The 10,758-nt window shown below is 39.3% G+C and overlaps 1 protein-coding gene across 1 annotated transcript; it reads left to right on the top strand.

Moving 5' to 3' along the window:
• The first annotated feature begins 596 nt into the window (after positions 1-596).
• Positions 597-8,219, top strand: LOC110049237 (neuronal pentraxin-2-like). Its single transcript, XM_020755021.2, has 5 exons — positions 597-1,059; positions 3,244-3,286; positions 3,543-3,759; positions 4,910-5,037; positions 6,039-8,219. Exons 1-5 carry the CDS (start codon positions 742-744, stop codon positions 6,296-6,298), a joined length of 966 nt encoding a protein of 321 aa, XP_020610680.2. The 5' UTR covers positions 597-741; the 3' UTR covers positions 6,299-8,219.
• Positions 8,220-10,758: the final 2,539 nt, after the last annotated feature.

The raw sequence follows: 10,758 nt of genomic DNA on the forward strand, positions 1-10,758 counted from the left end.
GGCCTCCTGTAATGTGACACGTAGCGGCGACATAATAACTGAAGAATATAAAGCTAGTCCATCCTCTTTTCCGCCGAAACGGATTGAATTCAAAATAGCAAGCGACTTGAAGTACAGTGTAACAGTTCTAGAGCAAGACATTTGAAAAATAAGGCGAGCGGCTGTTACTAATTAAAAAAATATCTATCTATCTAGTGAGAATAATATTCAGTTTTTGTTCACTTTCATCATGTCAGCGTGAGTTTAAAGTTTTAGTGCAAGGTGGTTTAATTATTCAGCTTCCCGTTTCGCAATCGTTTTCTTCGAATTCTTGAAATTCACTATATACCAAGATTTTAACTAGAGAATCGAGCTGATGTTCGTTGGGTTACAAACTTTTGCCTTAGTGTATTAAAAAAGATACTGAAACTTAATCTTTTTTTCTTTTTGAACACGACATGTTGACGCCACTAAAACGGCAAATAGGCAGTTTCCAGTGGTAAGAGCATTGTTTACCGGGAATGTTTACATTCAAATAGAGGCAAAGTGTGCATGGTTACGTCATGTTTAATATACAAGCTAATATAATAAGAAAGGTTTGATAAAAATAAAATGCAAAAAAACATAACTTCAAGAGTCAAATTAGCTTTCTAAACTCGAAAGTCGTAGCACCTTTTTCAAAGATTCTGCTGTAGATATTACCGACTTTTTTGCACAGTTTACTGTAACGTTAGTCGTTATTCCGATTATTTTCATTCAAACATGGCTTATTTTAAATGTACACTCCGGGTCCTTCGCTACGTAATTTTGTCTTTGATAAATCACGTGTTTGCTAAAGACGACTTGGTTCTTGAAGATCATCTGTTGGCAAGCCATGTTTTTCAAACTGTTTACACCGACGACTGGCTGAACTGTGTTCAGCTCTGTTTCGATGAGCCACACTGTATTTCTTACAACTTCAAGATAAACCACGGGCCATGTGAACTGGTCGAATGTAGGGTCGAAGATATCTGCCACCGGGGTGACTCACTAATCTATTCCAGAGGGTTTGTTTTCCAACAGTTACGAACAATAGGAAAGGTAAAGAGCTTGAGTGGACTATAATGGAAAATAGTGAATTAGATACATTGGAAAAAAAAAACTGAATTGAATACTGGTACATAAGCGAAGACAGATCATTGATCAAAAGACATTTTTCATTTATGGTGCGTTTTTAAGGCAGCTACGGTAATGTTCTCAAACAACAGAAAATATTTGCGTAAAAAAAAGATTCATCTTCCGTAGAAAGAAAATCTAATATTTGGCAACCCTAATATGGCCGACTTGACGTTATGTCAAAGGGCTCTTTATTATGCATAAACAAATAGACAGTTTTCTTACTAGAGATTAATAATTATATAGTACACCAGTTTCGATATGTACGGGTTATTGACCAAGTGTGAGGTCAAGATGGCTGGATATTGGCCAAGTTCTTTTTTTTGCGTGTTTGTGGACCGAGACGGAGTCGAGGTCCATAAACACGCAGAAAAAGAACGAGGCTAACATTCAGCCATCTTGATCGAACCAGCTTGGTCAATAAATGATTTATTATATGGCTTTCGGGAAAATTTTTCTTACGGGACAGGGCGGGTAGTCCCGAGCGGGCAAGATAGCTCCATCTTGCCCGCTCGGGTAGCCAATTACAGCGCAGGATTTGATTCATCTTGCCCGCTCACGGAGCTGGCCATATCATAAATTAAAATCCAGCCTAACACAATAGACCGCTAGGGAATAAACCCCACAAACTCTCTGAGTAATTCGCCAGAACATGGTACTGAGGTCTATTGTTTTAGGCTGGATTTTAATATATCAAAATTGGTCTATTACGATTGACATACCGATTGCAACCGGATCGCAGCGACCGTAACGATCATATGGATTTCAATTTTATGTTTGTGACGCCATTTTGTTTGTCTTGTTATAAATGTCTACTATGGTTGGAATAGTGCACCTCGAGATCATGACCATGAGCCTATTGAGATCTGCCCTTGGTGCGGTAACACGGGCAACATTTTGCTTCAACTTGTCTCGCAACATTGTTGCATTGCAAGTTGAAACCATATGTTGCGCGTATTACAACGTTTGTGACCAACTTGTCTCGCAGCAAAATACAGTGTTGCAAGTCTGCTGAATTCTTCGCTTATAATTGGTCAGCCGTGTGTAAATAAAGTGGCTCCTTCTATCATATAATTTAACGTTTCGAAGAACTTCCACTTCGACTTCTGGCCGTCATTTTCTTAATTTTCCGTGCGAGCAAATTTCTCAGTGTGAAGCTCAGTTTCGTTGCAGATATCTAGGCGAAAAGTTGTATTTTTGTTACAGTTCTTCCAGTTCTTCCAACCAACCCTTTTGCCTTTTTTGCTGCTTGTTTTGAAGGGACAAACGAGGTGTCCCAAAGACTAGGATAGCCCTCGAGGTCTTTGTACAGGAAAAATTAATGAATTTCCGAGATTTACTCGTCTATTTCAAATTCAGGCTCGACTTCACCGTCCGCCATGTATTTTTTTTTATTATTTGCCGCGTTGCCGTGCTTTGCGACAGCCTATCCCAAGCGTTGAATTCAAGTTTGTGGCGAGACAAGTTGTAGCTTCAGTGGTAATACGAGCAGCAAAACTAAAATTTGCTGCAGAAAGTAGAACTCGAGTCCACTTTGCGCAACATGTGTCCTCAACTTGCAACACGGTATTTTGCTGCGAGACAAGCTAGTTGATCACAAACGTGGTAATAGGCGCGACAATGTGTTTCAACTCGCAATACAACAATGTTGCGAGACAAGTTGAAGAAAAATGTTGCCCGTATTACCGGACCTTTATTTAGCATTATTTTATTTCTCCTTTGTACTGATTATTGCTTTTAGTTTCGATTGTGAAGACACTGATCAAACGCGAGAGACAGTGTTTCGTTGTATATACTAAGACTCTGCTGGTGTTTGGAAATGCGATTCGCCATTTCCACATCCCCCATTATACACCTTGTTTGCCCCCCAAAATTCTGCATAAGCATTGTTTCCCATTTCTCCTGGGTATTACAGTCGTCCCAAAAGAAACTGAAGTCAATCCTTATGTAAAATTTTGGGGGGCAAACCAGGTATATTATGGGGGGTGTGGAAATGACGAATGTAAAATAAATTGTTGAAAAACTTCACTACCTTAATTCTTAATCATTCTCTCAACATGAGTAATATAAATTGGTTTTAAAGGAGGGTTTTCTCTCTTTGGTCTACAGGACGATTGTAAAATGTCACCTAAGAAGAAGTTTAGTGCCAACGGTATGAATATTTAAATTTATGTTAAAGTAATGCATTTATCTAGTGAATCTGGCTATTAAGTTAACTTTTTTACATGAATCAATCGAATCATTGATTTTTAAATCTGAATTTTAGTGTTGCCTGCCTCAATAAAATACAACGCGGCACTACAAAATTGTATCGGCAGTATTGTCAAGGAAGATACAGAAACAAAAACCAAAACAACAACAACAACAACAACAAACATTCAACTATTTTGTTTTAAATTCTACTACAGCCGATCGCTCCCTGCAGTTTTCAAGGAATGAAAACCCAGGAAGAGTCAGTATCCGAGACTTGGCAAGCCTTGAAGCTTTCACTATTGGTTTCTGGATGAAGACGGACGACAAGCTAAACAAAGGGACACCTTTCAGTTACGGCACTTCTGAGCAAAGCAATGAACTGCTCTTATACAACTACCAGGAATTTCATTTGATCATCCACGGTGAAAGCAGGTAAAGCCGATATTTACAGTGAGACTTTCATGGAAATTTCTCCTGATACAATTTCTTAACAGTTAATTAGTATGGCTGCCCTCTAAAAATTCTTACAGCTCTAGATATTCTACATATAAATAACAAATCGATCACCTTATGGTTCCTTGCAACAGTTTCCAGCGAGTTACAGCACTTCTACTTTGATGCATTAATATAGGCAATCTTTTAAGTTGACAATACAATATGTAACGGTATCGAACAAATGCCCACTCATTGGTGAACCAGTTTTCGTTATGTTCTCTACATTTTATTGTTCTCTACAAGTTATTAAAGCCACGGTATTAACTGATAAAAACACCCTTAATTTTACCCTCAAGGAATTATAATTCAAAATCGAATACGTAGACAGCCATTTCTTACAATTTTTTATTATCATATTATTACTATCGAGTTGCAACAGGAGTCCATCACTAGGAACGTACGCTAGCGTATGACTACCCCGTATTCCTGTCACGGCGTTTTCACAGACTGATTTTTAGTTTGAATTTACCATGAAATTAGACCCTCGCAGGAACCTCAGTGATCAATCACAAGCACAGACTTAATTTTTAACTGACGTCATCATTTCACCCGAAGATTAAAAACAGAAAAACAACTGAAATGGCGGAGACATGCGAGGAATCGTCTTATAGTTCTAGTCACAGTAGATTCCTGTGAAGATTTTGAAGGCTAGAAATAGACCGGTCTGTAAATATACCATGACATAGGCTTAGTGTGGGAATTGCGCACTCCTAGTGATGGACACCTGGTTGCAATCAAGCATGCAATCAACATGTCAAGGTTCGAGCCCGTTGATAAAAATTACGGAACGGATTCATAGCCACCTGAATTGAGAAAAAAAAAAAATACATTAAGGGATTTTGAATCCAACTTTGGCAAAAACTTGATTAAGTTTTTTCCGTCAGTAAAAAAGCACCAATGATTGTGCAGTTGTTTCATTCCATTACTGTAGCATCAGCTTAAAACGAGAGGCTTAATGTAAAAGGCTTAACCATCATCCATCGGCCGGCAAACAAATACAAATTGACCAATTGATTTCGGATTGGAGGGGGCTGGGGAGGTCAGGGAATGAAAAGTCTTAACAATTCAAGGATACAACTGATTTTAGGAGGTCCACCATATCTGCTACGGATGGGAGTTGGCATCATATCTGTGCAACGTGGGAGAGTGTCACTGGATCATGGCAGCTGCTTAAAAATGGCGTAGTTGTGGCAGCAGGTCGAGATTTGCAAAGAGGTATGACCTCTTCCTTCTCAATCCAATCATTGATGAAGATTAAAAAATTTAATTCTCTGGTCTCAAAGAAAATTTTAAAGGTGTACATAGCAATTTTCCGTACTGTATCGTGGCGAACCCGACTTGATCGAATTTCTGAGGTGGTCGCGTAAGAGAGCTACTATCCGTGCTACATTCTACATTCTTTTTTAAGTGCTTTGTCTGATATATTTTTCTTACTCTGAGGTACTCATCCAACTACAAAAGAGAGACACAGGGCAACAGTGCTCGTGCGAGTTTTTAAAGCTCTTATTGTACTCACCGTGACATGATCGGAATATCAACGTTATTTAAAAAAAAAAAAATACAATACAACGCATCTTCTGAGTTTGAAGTCAGAGATGCGGCATCTGTAAACAAAGGCTAGGATCCTTGCACTGCGCTCAGACTCCGAGGTTTACCAAACAAACCCTTTGTAAATAGAGTTAACTATGTTGATTCTCATTTTAAGCAACTAGGGAGAGAGATTCCCATGCGTTGAACCACAGCCAGTTTCAGGCTCTAGGTAGTAGGGGACGAGCGAAAACAAAAGGGCGAGAGAAAAAATGAGGGAGTCCTTCCTCGTTTTTTCTCCCGCTCGTTTTCGCTCGTCCCCAGCTACCGAGAGCCTGGAACCGGCTGGGAACCACAGAGCCGTTTCTTTAGCGTGGCTTGAGTGTATTTTGAGACTTAGAGGAAATATTATGTTCTTTTCTTGACGAAGAGTTTTTTAATCATTTCCACCCTAATCACAACTTAACACTTGATTGATCGGTACCGATAACTTCCGTTTTTCTTAATCTACAAATGAAGAAATTTCAAAAACTAAAAAAAAATTGAACTCCGTTGGGAAGGTTGGTATCGATTAAAATACCAAATCTCGCGAAATCAAACTAAAATCAGTTCAAATTTTCTACGTCAGTTTAACCTGCCCGCTGACCTGCACTTATTTTGACTCCATGTTTAAATCTTATTTTTCTTAGGTCACGTAATACCTCAAGGAGGAGTACTGGTACTGGGTCAAGGGCAAGACTTACCAGCTGGTGAATATCCGGGTCACCAGAGTTTTATTGGTGAACTAACAAGTGTCCAGTTATGGCACTTCGTATTGCCTGCTGCAGAAATAAACCGATTACTTCTTTCGTGCCAGATGGGGCGTGGAAACGTACTCGCTTGGTCAGATGTTTTAAATGGCACTTTCAATGGAGCGGTCGAGTTGGTTTCAACATCTTCATGCAATTAGATCTTTATAGTTATGCAGTATAGTATGCTGGCAGCTAGTACCTACTGTTAATTCCCAGTGAGGTGGTTTGAGAAGAGAAGCGTTTTGCTGTCAACATAATTTTGTGTTTTAATATACTTAAAGCCTGCGTGCTATGGATTTTCGTGCTTGAAAGCTTTATTTCTGCAGCGGTGAGTGACCAAGCATTTTTTCCCTTGGCTTTAATTAGCTCCAGACCAGCTGTTCCCTGATCAGCCAAAAGAAACAACCAGATATAACATTGTTAACGCGGAAAAATTTTAAGCATTGTTCCTGGCGCTCCTATCCTATGAATGAAAGACAAGTTGTTAGGTCGTCAATCGCAAACTTGTCTCCGTATTCCAGAACCGCTATGAAGACAAAGAGATTTGCTGACTTGCTCCAAGCCTCCTTGCTTTGTCTATATTTCCACATTAAATGAATGGAATGAGTGAAAATACATTGCAGGGAATATTTAAACTGATATGAATTTAATGTATTATTTGACAGCATTCTATGTTAGCCCAGTTAGTTCTTCTTTTAACAAAAAAGTTATGTCATAATATCATCCCATGGAAAGTCCAAAAAAATGGATGTTGGTATATTTACTCGCCCTTTTGCCGGGTTTGGCAACATTCGGAAAATGCATCCCTCATTACGTAGTTTGATTTGAGTTAAGCAGGAATTTTAAGGAAACTGGGACGAACAAAAGAGATTTGCCGCCTTATTTTCAAACGAGGCTTCAGTCACCTAACCCGGTTTGCCCTAGATAAACTAAAAACATTTTTCTTTAATCTAGTCTAGAAAAATTTGTTCGCAGCTTTACTCTTTTATACGCAGTACACTACGGGGATTCGGAAGGATATTAGAAAACCATCGTTCTATTTACCAAAATGAAGACGGTGTTCCATTTTCTCTTAGAAGATAAATGCCCGCTTAAGGTCTAGGAACACTGCTAGTGGCCGCGCGAGGGGAACCTGGGCGGTTTGAGCTGGTCTTTTTAAGACCTTACTGAAAAGGGAATGATTTTCTCAGAAATCATGGGAACGTTGGCCATAAAATTCTACCCATGATGAAGAATAGCGTGTTAGTGAGACGAAAGCAGACAAATTTCAGCCTCGCTGCAGGATTATTTTATTTTATTTCATTTTTAGCAAAATTTCAATATCAACCTGGTATTTTTTTAATTGAAAACATCTTCCCAACGACTCCGACGAATCTTCACAATCGCGATAAGGATAATAATATTCATGGCATATTATCATCATTTTCTTGAACTGAAAGTGTGAAAGCAAGTTGTCGCCTCATGTTTTATTCGAGTCAAGAGTTCTCGGACAAGAATGAAGAATACAAAAGCAAAAACCGACACAACGTAGAATGATTTTTTGAAGGAGTACTATATTTCGGCTGGCCAAACCAGCCTTCTTCAGGTACAATGGAAGATTTTACATTGGTGCGTGTTTTTATGTAGCCGATATTTACGTAATACCGGAAATACGCAAAAGTAATAGATAGCGTAAATTGAAGATAAACATACGGTAAAATAAAATAACACGATAAAAGAACATAATAAAAGAAAACAAATGGAAACAATTAATATATTTCTTCGCGGATGTTCAGACCATTAGGATCAATTGTTCTGCCTTTTTGAATTAAAAAAGCTTCCCTGGCCTTACGGATAGAGTCTCGGTTAAAAACGATTTTTTCCATGGGGATTAGTTGCATGTCGTTAGCAGTGTGGTTAGGAAAGGTTGTTAGGGTTATCTATGGTACGGCGGTGTTCATTAAATCGGTCTTTTAATCGTCGTTTCGTCTCTCCTATGTATTGTAAATTACAGCGGTTACATTGAATCATGTAGATGAGGTTTTTAGTGTCACAGGTCAGGTTGGATTTTATGGCGCGCGTTTCCCCGGTAGAAAAGAAGGTATATGTAGTAAGTCCGTGAGAAATGTAGGGACAAGTAGCACAGTTTTTGCCACAACGGAAAGAACCAGAAGGTAGTTGGGGATTAGAAGAATTAGAAGAGAGTTTAGCTGTAACTAGTAAGTCACGAAGGTTAGGGGAGCGTCTGAAGGCTACAACAGGCATATGCTGAAAAACGTTTTTGCAGCGGTTAGAAGAGAGCAACAAATTGTAATGTTTTTTAATGATGTTAGAGATGTGAGGGAGTGATGGATTGAAGGTAGTTATAAATGGTATACGTTTAGGTTTGTTGACGTCTTTGGTTTGTAACGAGAGTCTGCGGGGGATGTCGGCGGCTCGTCGTATTTGTTTGGTGACGAAATTACGGTTGTAACCTCGTTTAAGGAGGTAACTGGTAAGTTGAACCGCGCAAGTATTAAACGTGACATCGGTAGAACAGATACGTCGTAAGCGGAGTGCTAGACTGAAAGGAATGGCTTTTTTAGTATGTAAGGGATGACAAGATGAATAGAGTAGATGTTGGTGTTTGTCTGTAGGTTTGGTGTAGAGGTCAGTAGATATACTACCGTCGTTAGTCAAAGAGACACTAACGTCAAGAAAAGGTACGTTAGTAGAAGAGTGTGAACTGGTGAATTTAATGGTGGAGTGAATGTTGTTATTTTTAGGTTGTCTGGACCTTCGGTCCAGATCATAAAAATATCATCGATGTATCGTAGCCAAGTGTGGGGTTGAAATGGGGCATTTTCCAAAGCGTTGGCTTCGAAATAACCTAGAAAAAGGTTAGCATAAGAGGGGGCCATTTTAGTACCCATGGCGGTGCCATGGATTTGAAGATAGTGGTTATCATTAAATGAGAAATTATTCATGGTGACAATCATGCGAATGAGGTCACAGAGTGTGCCAGTAGGAATGGTATTGTGAGAGGAAGTACGTAAAAAATGCTCACAAGCATTAATACCTTCATTATGTGGGATATTAGTATATAATGATGAAACATCAAGTGTAACCAGTAAGGAATTAGCGGGTAAATTACCGATGGTAAGGAGTTTGTTAAGGAAGTCGTTAGTGTCTTTAACAAAGGATGGCAGTTTATGAACTAAAGGTTGAAGGTGGTAGTCCACGAAGTGGGATATGCGTTCAGTGGGATGGCTATTAGATGAAACAATAGGGCGTCCTGGATTACCCGGGTTATGTATTTTGGGTAGAATGTAAAATCGGCCTGGTTTAACGTCAGACTGTATAAGGTATTGTTTGGTTTTGTCGTTTATGAGTTTTTCCTTGAGCATTCTGTTAACGTTAAAGGTGACACGTTTTTGTATGTCGGCAGTTGATGTCTTTGTTTAAACGTTGGTAGAATTTGGTGTTAGTAAGTTGTCTGTTGCATTCGTCGATGTACCCAGTTTTGTCCATAACAACAGTACCAGAACCTTTGTCAGCGGATTTTATAATTATATCTTGTCGTTGTTTAAGTTGGCGTATGGCTTGTCGTTCTGTAGCAGTAAGGTTATCATGAATAGTGTTGGGTTTACCTGTGGTTATGTCAAGTTTAACAGCGTCTAAAAAGGTGTTTAGGGCTCGTTCTCTGTCGTTGGGGGGGTTCCAAGTACTTTTGTTATGGAAAGGAGTGTCGTGTTCGTTAGCTGTGGGGGTATTGCTGTTTTCGTCAAAAAAATACTCGGCTAGTCGCATGCGTCGTGAAAAGTCGTAAGTGTCGGCTGAAACTTCTGACCAGTTGATATGTCGTGGTGTAGGGCAGAATGTGAGTCCACGTGAAAGGACAGATATCTCGTCGGTAGATAAAGAGCAACTGGAAAGATTAATGACAGAAGAATGATCTAGCTGGATGTTGACAGGTTTGGTTTTGCGGCGAGAACGCTTGCGTGTGACAGTTGAGTTGGAGGCGTTAAGTGTAACATTAGATGGTATGTCATTATCACTGGCATTAGGGTTGTTGACCTGTTGATTGAGGTTATTATCGGTGAAATTGTGGTCAATAATACCGCGGAAGCGACAATTAAGTAATCGCAGATTTTACAATCGTTCATCACATTTGATTCATAACAGATTCATTGAGGACGTTTGGAGGTCTAATCAGTCTTATCTTGGATGCACACTTAAAGCCTGGTTCACACTTGTGAGATACGCGTAACACAAGTGAAATAAGCATAAGCGCAAGCACAAGATGAAAGGAACATGTTTCTTTTTCTTGTGCTTATTTCACTTGTGTTATACTTATCTCACAAGTGTGAACCAGGCTCAAGGCTTCATTGTTGTTGGTGATGCGTTTCAGTTGTACCCAGTCGACCCTCCATAAATAAGCACGAGTAATTTTATTTGAAGACTAAGGCCCCGTCCACATTGCTCCAAAGAAGATTGAACAGCAGTTTTATCTCTACGGGTAGACCTACAGTCCTCTTTAATCTGTCGCGAAAACGACAGCTTTTCAAACTAGAGGAATTTGAAAGCGCCGGCTCTGCGTTTTAGTGTGGACAAAACATTTTGAAAACGGAGGTTTTCGAGGTCGATTAAGTCTTAAAAT

The sequence above is a fragment of the Orbicella faveolata genome, unplaced genomic scaffold (assembly GCF_042242905.1).
Source record: "Orbicella faveolata isolate gen_17 unplaced genomic scaffold, um_ofav_v1 contig_46, whole genome shotgun sequence".
Lineage (NCBI taxonomy): Eukaryota > Metazoa > Cnidaria > Anthozoa > Scleractinia > Merulinidae > Orbicella > Orbicella faveolata.